Consider the following 13,294-nt stretch of genomic DNA (forward strand, 5'->3'; position numbering starts at 1 on the left):
CTCCAGTATGTTTTAATAAGGCCCAGCTTGGAATGCTTTTGACTCTTAGTCAAATCAGAGTTTTAAAGGTAGAGGTTTTGCTTCTATAGAATAGTCTAGCATAGTGCTGTCCTTCTTGTGACATTGTAGGAATACAAAGAAAATCATAAAATTGTAGTTTTTATGAAGAAAAAATTCAATGAGGTGATACATGTGGCATGCATACGTGCTCAGTCTTGTCCAACTCTTTAAGATCCTTTGGACTGTAACCTCCCAGGCTTCTCTGTCCATAGGATTTTCCAGGCAAGAATACTGGAGTGGGTTGCCATCCCCTTCTCCAGAGATCTTCCCAAGCTAGGGGTTGAACCTACATCTCCTGTATCTCCTGCATTGCAGCCAGATTCTTTACCAGTTGAGCCATCGTGATATGTAAACTCTCTTAGTTTCACTACTTTCTGCTTGTCATTATCTTTTCCTTTTAACTTAGACCTACTCTTTGGCCATGAAACGATTCTCTTTCTTGTCAAGGTGGATCCTCCTCATTTATCCTCAAGCCCATGTCTTCATCCTTTGGGGCCTTCCTTCATCTATTGTTCCATACTTTATCCCATCTTTCACTTGTATCATCAATAGCTCCCTCTCCGCTACTACTTTTTTCTCAGCCTAAAAACATGCTCAAGTTTCCTTTGTCTTAAAACACAAATCCAAAAGTAACCACAAAGCCATAATACTTGTACAGGTTATTATTTATTACCTTCCCTTAACTATCTGCCTATCTCTTGCTCGTTGCAGCATATTTTGGTGTTCTATTCTTTGCTGAAATTATTATCTAAAGCTGTTCTTCTAATCACCCCTTCTAGTTGGTTTCTTTTTCAATTTCTTCACAGAATTTTCTATTCTCCTGAGTTCCTCATTCTTGATGCTGTTTCTGATCTCTTTCTACTCTATTCTATTCTGACAATACTGCCAGATTCATCTTTCTTAAGTTGAACCCTGGACATATTACTTTCCTGATCAAAACTCATCAGTGGTTTCCCATTTTTTTTAATGAAGTTAGCATTAATTTCCTACCAATCTGGATTCAAATTTTTTTAATGATGTGGCATCACTTCATACATCCCGATACACATCTAAAAAAGAAAGTCATTTTTCCCTTTGTGCATGTTAGCAAATTTCCCAGTCTTATATAATGCTTCTCCTCTTATATTTCCCCTTCCTTAATCTCTACTTGTTGAGATCTTACCCTTTATGAGAGGCAGTTTCAAATCTTCTCCTGAGGGATTTTCTGATCCTACAAATCTAATGTACTTTCTCCTTTCTTTGACCTCCGATTTTTTGTTTGATGTCTATTGAATGGATCTCTTTCTGCTTAGTATTGTAGTCATTTGGTTGTGACTCCTGTACTCCTACTCTCGCTGTGTTTAGATTCTTTGAAGAAAAATTCCTTCAGGGAGAGAAGAGCTAGAAAGCTGTTGCAGACCTACCTTGTGTTTGTATCTTCTATCTGAAGAACAGTGACACTGTTCTAACCTAGGGTGGGTAGGAGGTAGACAGGCAGGCACTAAATTGTCCAAAATCACATATGAGAGACAGAATTCAAAACTGCCTAGGTCTGAATGAGCAATGGGAGGGACCAGTAATGGTATCCAGAAGAAGTAACTGTAGCTGAAGGAGGACTCCCCAAAAGCCGTTGTGGTCTTCATGAGTAGAGGACCCACCTGTTAGAAAACCATAGTCCAGGAAGTAGATATCCTGACCCTTTTCCCATTCTGCCTTCTAACCTGGTACTACAGTGGCTAAACCTAGTGGCTAGAGTGCAGGGGAGCTTGTTGATGTTGTTGCTGCTGCTGCTGCTGCTAAGTCGCTTCAGTCATGTCCGACTCTGTGCAACCCTGTAGACGGCAGCCCACCAGGCTCCCCCATCCCTGGGATTCTCTAGGCAAGAACACTGGAGTGGGTTGCCATTTCCTTCTCCAATGCAAGAAAGTGAAAAGTGAAAGTGAAGTCACTTGGTCGTGTCCAGCTCTTGGACTGTAGCCCACCAGGCTCTTCTATCCATGGAATTTTCCAGACAAGACTGAGTCTGGAAAAAAAGTCAGTCTCCTGGTGCTTAAATTGGTATGTAAAAGGACAGAGTGTGAATCTGTATGGAGATGGACAATTTCCAGTTAAAAAATGGAAGTTATAGATAATCTATCTTAGTAATATTGGACTCAGATGGAGTCACAGGGCATGGCTGGACCAATGACTGAGCGAAAAAAGATTTTCCATTGGCCTTTTAGGCCCAGAATCAATTAGGAAATCTACAGTGAACAGAATGACTGCAGCTAATTCTTGGATCTAATTTTAGGCATTGGTGAAATAATGTCATGAGCATTGACTAGCATCTGCTAAAGGCAATAATTTCCTATTATGATGAGGCACAACAGATCTTTCCATTTGGGGTAGAGAAAAATCGTGTGCTTGCTTACTGGAAAAAGAGTCAGGGAAGAAATCAGCCCAGCAGTGTTGTTTTGGAGAGACTGCCTGGAGTTTGCGAGAGGAAATGAAAGGCCTGAAGACTTACCAGGGAACAAAGTGCTTTCACAGTGGGCACAGCCAGAGAAGGTCACTTGGTAGACCAGATTAAGATGTATAATTTAGTGTGTGGCACCTACAGAGCTGCTGTGTTTTAGTCAAAGCAGAGTGAGGCATTGCTGCTTGAAATAGGCCTATGAACTCAGCATGGAATTGTATATAATCCCACTTCATAGTCCTTTCTTTATTATTTTTTTAAATTTTATTTATTTTACTTTTGGCTACGTTGGGTCTTTGTTTTGCTTTGCAAAGGCTTTTTCTCGTTGCTGTAAGTGAGGGCTACTCTTTGTTGTGGTGCACAGGCTTCTCATTGCAGGGACTTCTCTTGGGGTGGAGCTCAGACTCTAGAGGGTGCAGTCTTCAGCAGTTGTAATACACGGGCTGAGTTGCTCTGTGGCCAGGTTTAGTTGCTCTGTGGCATGTGGGATCTTCTGAGATTGAACCCATGTCCTCTCCATTGGCAGGCGGATTCTTATCTACTGTACCACCAGGGAAGTTCCTTTCCTTGTATTTTGCTTTTTCTCTTTTTTCCACTCCTAAGATTTACGGTTCCTTTTCTCTGGCTTCTCAGATGGAAAATACATGAAATGATTCAACATTGTACTGTACTCTGACTTGTTAATGGATTGTCCCAGAGAAGCTTTTGCCCTGCTCAGAAGACTTCTTTTGATGTGGAGCATCCTGGAGTGCTGAGGTTGAAGTTCATTTGTTCAGGGCAGACTTCTGCAAAAAGGAGGCATTTTGTAGTTTTTTGGTCCTCTTATAGGTATCACCAAGTAGTATTTTCAGTTAGTGGATTGAAAGCTTAGAAATTAAATCTTTCGTGTCACAGAGGATCTAAAATTTGAAGGAAGAAAGAACATGAGGTATGTTTATCCAGATCCAGACACTGGCAGGGATGCTAGACTAATGGCTGAATTCTGACAGTCTGTTCTTGCCTGAGAGAGGGAGATTTAGGGAGAACCACAGATAGTTTTTCCATGCTCCAGAGCAGTTCTATAATTATTCACTGATGATAGTAGAGGATGTACACAATGAGTTTGTTTGATAAAAATAATTTCAAACTGTGGAAGAGAATGGGGAAGTAAGTTTGAAAATGTTTGTATTTCTTTGCAACAATCTATCTTAAATTTGGATGTTCCAATGATTCTAAAATTCATCCTTGGACCAGAAAACATGAGATTATCTTTTCTTTTCCACAATTTCCTCTAAGATGCGCTGTGGTTGCCAAATTCGAGCAAATTGGATTGTCTTTGTGCCACTAGTATATCAACACTTGTGTTCTTGTGCGTTCAGTGGAAGCACTTGCTCTTTTCAACTGATTCTCCCTTGTTATTAATCTATTGTTCTCAGTCCCTACCTTCCACTGCAGATAATGTTTTTTGCTCGAAATTTTTTGTTAAATGATAAGGCCCAGAGAGAAGAAATACGAACACCTTCTCTATGATCATTGGAAACTCAGGAATTCTGAACACATGGTATGAACATTTACAGATGGATTTGGACCCCCAGAGTCTGGTAGAATAGTATTTCATCTTGGAAGCAGCAACACCTCTGTGACACTAAAAAAAAAAAAATTTTTTTCGGGACTCTAAGAATGGAATTCTTCTCTTTGACAGTTCGTGGGGACTTATTTTTGCCAAATATCCTGCCATGCACCACAGCCAGTGTTGAGATCTATAACCTCAAAGTCACACCTTTCATTTTCTATGCCCTATGTTTTGATCCCTGATTGAAATGGTCTCCATCATGGTATGATACCTTGTGATTTTTTTACTAATTTTATGGTATTTCTTGCAAAAGAAATGTAGTAAAGATAATTGTAGTAGAAAATGTAGCAGGTCTTTGAGAAGGGATGATAGATAAAAGCTGAAGCTAAGAATTTATGGATGCAACTGGATATGTGACTTCTGTTACTCTCAGAGAAGGGAGAAAAAAACTTTTGCCATTAATAGCATTGGGTGGCCAAAAATTCAGTCCATATTGTAGATTTTTCCATAACACCTTAACAATATTATGGAAGCCCTATGGTTTAATATTGGAGAAGGAAATGGCAATCCACTCCAGTATTCTTGCCTGGAGAATCCCATGGACAGAGAAGCCTAGTATAGCTTTAGCTTCTGAGATGTGGGTTTTGGTCTCAGTTTGGCTACACTGATCGAAAGATTTAAATCTAGAGTTTATAAACATAATAAAAGCATAATAATTTAGACTATTGAACTTTAGTTTATTTAGATACAAAGTCTGGGGAGTTATCTTACTTCTTATTTCTTTCTCAGCCTCTTTTGAGGTTTCTTTTTCCTCCATTTATTTCTTTAATATCTGTCTTCCCAGTAGTGTACTCCGTAACCTTTCCTCAGTCTGCATACTCTCCTTGAGTAACTTCATCCAAACCCGTGACCCATCCAGACTCCATACTGCTTGCATTCTGGTTCTTTGCATTGCTGAGTAGTTTCGAGTTGCATCCTGAATATTTGGAATATTATACACTCTTAGTAATGTTTTCCCCTTTTCAGGCAGCCAGCCTGGTTTAGTTCAAGCTAGAAGTTCCGATCAGTCTTCTGTTGGTTGTGGTTTTAATGTCAACGTTCAGAGCTTTTGCAGTGTTCTCTGGGGCTTTCCCATGCACGTGCTACAGTTGCACCTGTAGGAGGGTAGCATGCAGGATCTTAGTTCCCTGGTTCAGTTCAGTCCAGTCGCTCAGTCGTGTCCGACTCTTTGCAACCCCATGAATCACAGCATGCCAGGCCTCCCTGGAGTTCACTCAAACTCATGTCCATCGAGTCGGTGATGCCATCCAGCCATCTCATGGTCATCCCCTTCTCCTCCTGCCCCCAATCCCTCCCAGCATCAGGGTCTTTTCCAATGAGTCAGCTGTTTGCATGAGGTGGCCAAAGTATTGGAGTTTCAGCTTCAGCATCAGTCCTTCCAATGAACACCCAGGGCTGATCTCCTTTAGAATGGACTGGTTGGATCTCCTTGCAGTCCAGGGGACTCTCAAGAGTCTTCTCCAACACCACAGTTCAAAAGCATCAATTGTTCAGCAGTCAGCTTTCTTCACAGTCCAACTCTCACATCCATACATGACCACTGGAAAAACCATAGTCTCGACTAGACAGACCTTTGTTGGCAAAGTAATATCTCTGCTTTTGAATATGCTATCTAGGTTGGTCATAACCTTCCTTCCAAGGAGTAAGTATCTTTTAATTTCATGGCTGCAATCACCATCTGCAGTGATTTTGGAGCCCCCAAAAGTAAAGTCTGACACTGTTTCCACTGTTTCCCATCTATTTCCAATGAAGTTCCCTAACCGGGGATCAAATTGAGACCCCAGCATTGAAAGAATGGAGTCTTAACCACTGAACCACCAGGGAAGTCCTGGAGGTCTGTCTCCTAGTCCGAAGGTCTGTCTGTGAGGTTTTGCTTATTTTTTTCCCCAAAGTCTTTTGCATGCTGCTTAGGATCAGGTCCACACATACACAGTTGGGGGTGAATTCCGGAGTTCATAAATCACTGATTGGGTTATTTTCTAAGCTCCCCATATTTGGGGGACTCTGGGGATTTTCAGTCTTCTGACTATAAGCCTGAGACTTATCCACCTCTGCTTCAAACTTCCTAGAACTGTACTGACATCTGGTGCCAAGGTGGGGCAGAACAAAGAGACAAAAAGGAAGAAAGGAGCAGAGTTTGCCCCCACTGTCTTGGGACTACAGTTTCTCTGATCAAAGAGGGGCATTCTCTGCTTTTAGAGTTTTAGGTGCCAACGGGCTCCTACTGCTGCTGCTGTCACTGTCAGGAGATATCTTTCCTACTTCTGATTCTGTACTAGAAGATTTCCTGCAGGACTTTCTCTGTTTGTGCTGTTACTTTTATGTTGCAGGGTGATCTGAGTCTAGGCTAAGGGGCTGGCTACTGGAGGGGAAAATGGATGAATTTAACTGCAATAAAGCAGTTGGATGACACTTCAAAGTCCACTCTGCTTCACCAACTGGCTTGCTACTGTTGACTTTCCAGAGTACTCAAATAACTACTCCATGCATTCTGTATAGATTTTAAAGGTGTATTCAGTGGTTGAATCAGGATGGAGTATGATTATCTTGCATAGAATTATATATGATATGAAAGTGAAAGTGTTAGTTGGCTCAGTTGTGTCTGACTCTTTGCGATCCCATGGACTGTAGCCCACCAGGCTCCTCTGTCCATGGGATTCTCCAGGCAAGAATACTGGAGTGGGTTGCCATTTCCTTCTCCAGGGGATCTTCCAGACCCAGGGATCCAATCTGGGTCTCCCGCATTGCAGGCAGATTCTTTACCATCTGAGCCACTAGGGAAGCCCAATAACCCTAGTCTTAGCCCTTCTTGGTCTAGTCTCCACTTTGCTTCTGGAGTGATTTTTCTATAATACAAATCTAAACAAGCAGCATGCCTTGCTTAGGATTCTTTAATGATTCGCCATGGCTCCTGGGATGTTCTAGCTCCTTAGCCTGTGTTCAGTACAATCTTTTAACACACTTCTAGTCCCCAGTGCCCAGATTGGAGAAAATGCAGTTTCCCAAGAATATGGGACAAACTCCTGTTTCTGGTTTGTTTTTTTTTTTTTCCTCTGTCTGTTCTGCGCCTCCCTGGCCTTAGACATGGGCACCAAAAAGAGCATTCTGTATTGAAATTTCTATGTGGAAGTGTTTTTTTAAAAAATAGTAGCTTCATGCCTTGAATTGTGGTTTTATTGCTATAAAATCCCATCTCATAATTTCCTAAAACTTGGCTTTAGTTTCCCAACCATGACTAATATACATAATACTAACCATGACATTTTCTCCATGTGTATAATCAAGACTTATAAAGACAAGGAGAAAAAAGTAGTTAACCCTATAAAAGAGCACTGTATGTCTATAACTTTCACAAAAGATATAGCCTTCATATGAGTCTATTCCTCCTTATTTTCTGTATTAGAATTTTCAAGAGTTCTACTTGACAGGTACAGATGCAGTGAGTTTCTGGTGCCCTGACCCTGAATTATATTGCTTAAGGGACAGCCTTAGAGAACAGCATTTTGTCTGATCAGACATGCCAAAACACGAGTTGTAAAAGTAGCGAGATGTGAGACATATTTGAAGAGATAATGTGAGTAATACCAAGCTAGCAAAATAAAGGAATTCTTCTATTCAAATTTCTTGAAAAATTAGTTCAGCATTAGGAGGCAGTAAATAAGGAGCCACTTTACCTACAAAGCCATGAAATGACACGGATCTAGGTTTTATTCTTCCTTCTTTTGAGCCATATGGCCGTAGACCAGGGTCCTTAATCTCTCTGAATTTCAATTTCTTCATCTGTAAAAGGGAAATATGTTTGTTAAATGAGATAGCAAAATAAAAGTGAGCACATGTTTATATTCAATATATAAAATTCCCTCTCTTAGGGCATAGACTTTTAAAATAGGCAATCATGGTTTCATCTGAAATCATAGCATGAACTTTGTGCTGCTACTCTGAACAAATTATATATATATATTAAAAAAAAAAAAACAACTTTGACTCTTCCCCTTCTCCCACATCACACACTTCTTCTAATCCAGGGAAACTGAGAAGATAAGAACTAGAGGAGAGTGATGCTTGAAGGCAGGAGAAGACCTTTCCCATCTTTGTGCAACTTAGGATAATAGCACTTCAGCAGCTTCACTTCATTTTTTTGACAGTTCCTAAGTTGAACTCTCAATGCTTAGCATCATGAAGAGTGGGTGTTGGCAGCTATGCAGTTGCTTTTATAACTGGTTGTTTATGACTGTTTTACCACTTCCAAACAAAAAAACCACCTCCAAAATGTGTTCTTAGATATATTCAGAGAGTTTGTACTATTAAGAATCTATACATATGGGCACCTTTAAGAAAGGCCAGGAATGAGCATTTTAGACAAGTTTTAGAGATATTATAGTTGAATTAAAACAATCCCATAGAAAGCTGTGAGAGAAGCAAGGCCTCAGCTGGCCTCCCATTTCTTCTCTGCTTCCTCTCTTCTTGCCCTTTAACCCCTGTGAGTACCCCGAGTCCTTCTGGAACTTCTGGGTTGACCAGATGGTTGCTTTTTTTTTTTCTTCCTTTCTTTTTACTTTCATTTTATCCCTTTTATTTTCATATGTCTTCAGTAAGGAGTCTCTGTTAAAAAGCTCTTCTTCCTTTCTCTCTTCCTACTCTCAAAATGTAGTTTTATGTAGAGACCTGAGATATCACTGAGGATATCAATGGTTAATAAATGGTTATTATGCTACCCTCCCCAGGGGATTTCTCTTTAAGCTTGGAAGTCCTGAAGACTGGGCAGTGCCTTCATTTGAGAAATGAAGTGTCATAATATAGAATTCTAAGCTCATGATTGTGTGGAGAGATGTTAGCCAGAGAGACGCCCCTGGGATACTTCATATCACAGGAGGGAGCAGCTGCCTTCCCCATCGATGTGACATTTCAGCCACTTTGATGGTGAAGTCATTGATTGAAAGTCCATACAGGGCCAGCAATGGCTTACAGATTTTTCCTTTTTCTCTGCCATTCCATTTGACTTTAGATAGGCAAGAAGTAGGAAAACAAACAAACAACAACAACAACAAAAAAAAAAACACAAAGAGAATCTGATTAAGATGCCTGAGTTACTTCTTTTAAATTTAAAATTAAGCATTTTCACTTTTAGCTCTTTTAGCAGAATTTATGAATTGTGTCCAGAAGAGACGTCAGATTTGTGCCTAATATCTTTCCTCCGTATTTCTTTAAGTTACATAGAGTGTGTGTTAGTTGCTTGTCATGTCTGACTATTTGTGACCCCATGGATGATAGCCCACCAAGTACTTTGTCCATGGAGTTCTCCAAGCAAGAATACTGGAGTGGGTTGCCATTTCCTACTCTAGGGGATCTTCCTGACTCAGGGATGGAACCCGGGTCTCTTGCATTGCAGGCAGATTCTTTACTGTCTGATCCATAATCTCAAATCTTAGAAGGTGCTTCTTGGAGAGTAAAACGGTTTGACTCATTTTCGCAAAGTACTCTTCCAAATCTGAGTTACTAAAATGGCTATGTTTTCTAAGGATCTCAAAGTCCCCTCTCCTCAGGATTTCTGGGAGGTATGTTAGCTCTGCTTTATAGAAGAACCTAAACGAAACCTTGAAAAGTTGAGAGACCTGCTTAGGGTACACATTAAGTTTCCACATAGGGCAAAGGGACAAAGGGACTTTTGTCTTGGGGCTAATACTAGAGCACTCTCCTATTCTCAGCTGTAGAAAAGCTTTGCTAGTCAAGGGTGGGCTGGGAGTGGGGAAGAGGTTACAGTCAGCCTTCTGGCTGATGTCTTGAGTTGACTGAGCAGCCAGCGAGGAAGAGTAAGACTGGTAACGCTTTGATTTCTGTCGGTATGTGATTCCTGCAGTCTGTTAAGACTAGCTGCTTTCCTCCCATTTCCCTCACAGGCAGTCTCGTTGCTGGAGATGACTGTCAGCTGCTTTCCCCACACTGCCACCATCACATGCCCCACCACTGGAGCCTCAGAAGCCTGACCACAGACCAGCATCTCCGAGGCATGAATAATTAGGTAGGCATAATGGAAGGCACTCACTGTACCCTCCAATTGCGTAAACCCATTACCGAAGTCTGCTACATCAGCTTCTATCTTCCAAGGGGCGAAGTCAGAGGATTTTCGTACAAGGACACTGTAACTCTAGACAGAGCCAGTAAAGGGTTTCACAACTGCTACCAAGTCAGGGAGGGGTCCGACCTCCACAGCCTCAGTCTGCAGCCAAACGAACATCCAGGCGACATCTTTTTCAAGCCGACTCCCACGAAAGACATTCTGACTGAACTGTACAAACTCACTGCCGAGAGGGAGAGACTGCTGGCCGGTCTGCTGAGCTCAGGCCACATCCTGGGGATTACGATGGGGAACCAGGAGGGGAAGCTGCCTGAACTCTCTGTGAGCCTGGCCTCCGAGGATGACTGTTTCCAGAGTGCTGGCGACTGGCTTGGGGAGCCCTCCGTGGGCTGTCTCAACAAGAGGAGCTCCCACGGGAACAAAAAGGCCCGGAGGTTTGGTGGAAGGAGAGAGAGCTTTGAGGGGCTCTCTCAAAGCTCCCTGCAGAAGAGGACAAAAAGAAAGGGGCATGGAGGACAGGAATTGGCTCCTCTGCGGGGGAAGGACCAGGTCTATGTCAGCAGTTCTCTTCCTCTCTCTCGAACAAGGTCTCATCTTTGGCTTCTGGAGGAGAGAGGCAACTTGCTCCTCAATGGGGAGCTTACTTCATCCCTGCAGAGGAAAGAGAGATGCACCCTAGAGGTCCCCAGGACACTGGATGCTGACTCTGCCTTGGGAAGCATCAAGAAGCCTTCTGAAGATGCGGGGCTAGGAAGAGGCGGGCTGCCCCCTGACTGCAGCTCCACGGAGCCAGGGGATGATAGAGCTAGGGAGCTGAAGAGAACCCCTCGCAGGCTGGTGCATCAGCAAACAGGCTTGACTGAAAGTCACAAGGAGCCTGAGAAAGAACCAGCGGTAGAGAGACGCCGGAGAGCGAAGGCTGCTGAGTGGACTCATAGGAAGAAGCCTGTCTCCAGAGTGGTGGCCAGAGTCCAGGATCTGTCCACTCAGGTACAGCGAGTAGTCAAAACGCATCCTGAGGGTGAGGGAAAGATCGCCCCTGGCCTAGCAGCCCCAGCTGAGTTCACACCAGGTGCAGACTTGCTCACCCTCCCGGGAGCTGAGGCTGGGGCCTGGGGAGCCAGGGGCCTGGACCAGGAACAGCAAAGGGACAGGTCATGGCAGCCATCAGCTGGGGAATGCCCCCCAGCCAGCACTGAGGGGGCTGTGAACAAGGTCCTCCTGAAGGTGATAGAGAGCGAGAAGTTAGATGATGCTGCTGAGGGCAAACGGCTGGGCTTTCCCTTTGGCACAATTGGCGCCCACACCCTCCCAGAAACCAGGAGCAGGAGGGGAGCTGGGCTTGGAAGAGGCAGCCGCAAAACCTCGTTTCTGGATCTGCCCCATGGTGGCGTGGACCCTGGAAGTGATGAGAAAAGGCTGCCCCCACTAGCGCTGGCTGCTCCTGGCACGGTAATTAATAATTCAGCCTTTCCACCCAGCACACGCAAACGGATGTCGCCTGTTCCCTCACCTCTCTCTCCAAGGCTCCCCAGCCCTCAGCAGCATCATAGGATCCTCCGGCTCTCCTCACCACCTGGAGAGAGAGAAGCCGCTCTTGATGACTCTCTTTCTGGAAGGAGCCGTGCTTTCTCTGGGTCCCTCTCTGCTGACACCTTGGAGCCACCATCCTCTGCCAAGGTCACGGAGACCAAAGGGGCCAGCTCGACCTCCCTCAGAGTGGGCCAACCTCGGTTGGTGCCCAGAGAACCTTTGGAAAAGACCTTGGGGCCCGGGAGGACCACAGCTCAGCCCCAGCACCAGTCACCTCCAGGTTAGTCCCAGTTTAAAATGCTTTACGTGTGTTCACGGGTGACCCACAGGCAATCTGCTCATGCTGTTCAGAGACTGGCTAATTAACAATGAATCGATATTCCTTGGCCAAGTCAATTCACCTTGTAACAGTACAGCTGGGAGTGTTATTAAGGAGTGTGGAGGTGGTGTTGACTTACGGGGTTAGGGGTGTAGTTGCTTCTAGAAGCAATATTCTGTAAATGCCTTAAATTTTTTTCATTTGTTTGTTTTGGCATGCTCTAAAGCTGCCTCCATGGTTGCTGAACACAGGACTCTCAAAGGAAACAGGACTGGGCAGAGAGAAGTAGCAACTTGTCACTGCCTCTGATGCTGATTGGCCCCTTGACCTAAATTCTGCTCTTCACACTGCTGGGGTAGCCTGGATTGGGTGGGATTCCCTAAGAGTAGAAGCATACTGTGTCTTTGCTCCTCTATTGTCAGAGGTTTCAGGTTTTGGTTTTGCTTCTTTATAGTGATCACTTTTGTAAGTGGTCTTATTTTATGACAAAAAAATTTTTTTAAATACTATAAGAGGGATGAATTCCTTCTAACTTAAAGAAACTTGGTTCAGATTTTCTGGGTTTTTTTTAACTCTTTTTTAATTTCTCAAATAAGCACAAAGTAATGTTTATCATGAAGTTATGTTTTATATATGGGTTTTTGCTGTTACTGGTATAACATCGTGTCTTATGCAGAAAGTGCTAAAGAGCTAATTTGGCTTGTATGTTTCATGTGATTTAAAATTTTACATGAAAATAGTTCTGGCAGTTCTATAAGTGGGTTCAATAAGACCCAAAAAGTTTATGAAAGTGCCACTCCTGTATTCGCACAATGTTCCAGTTCAGTGCAGCCAGGTACCCAGGGTATTGCATGCCTTTGTGTAGGTGATAGGTTCTTTTTCAGTAGTCATTTCACAGCATATGGTCAATGCCTTGTCTAGGCTTGTAATATAACATAGAGTCCCTTAAAGGTGAGAGGAAACATCATGTGAAATTTTTGAGATAAAAATATCTATCTAGGAAAGAGGAATTTAAAAAGCTTCTGTTCATTTTGGACTCTTGCATTTTATAAATATCTCTAAATCACTGATCCAGGGTGTGATTCTTTAAAGTGTAGTAAATGTTCTTCATTTTGTGTTTGTAGTATACTGCTCTCAGTTTGATGAAACTTGCTACTTCCTAATAGAACCAAACTGCTTCATCAGCGAAGTCATAGAATTGTAGATTTTATGTCATGTGTCATAGAACCCTAGTGATGAAAATCCTTTCTCTGTGTGGAT

The 13,294-nt window shown here is 42.9% G+C and overlaps 1 protein-coding gene across 2 annotated transcripts in view; it reads left to right on the forward strand.

Moving 5' to 3' along the window:
• Positions 1 to 13,294, forward strand: part of FMN1 (formin 1) — a 488,195-nt gene that overhangs the window by 34,888 nt on the left and 440,013 nt on the right. For both annotated transcript variants that reach the window (XM_060419038.1, XM_042252230.2), the window contains one exon: positions 10,004 to 11,995. In XM_060419038.1, coding sequence (XP_060275021.1) covers positions 10,135 to 11,995 — 1,861 coding nt within the window. In that variant the 5' untranslated portion in view covers positions 10,004 to 10,134. The remainder of the gene's footprint in view (positions 1 to 10,003; positions 11,996 to 13,294) is intronic.

Source organism: Ovis aries, chromosome 7 (genome assembly GCF_016772045.2).
Source record: "Ovis aries strain OAR_USU_Benz2616 breed Rambouillet chromosome 7, ARS-UI_Ramb_v3.0, whole genome shotgun sequence".
Taxonomy (NCBI): Eukaryota; Metazoa; Chordata; class Mammalia; order Artiodactyla; family Bovidae; genus Ovis; species Ovis aries.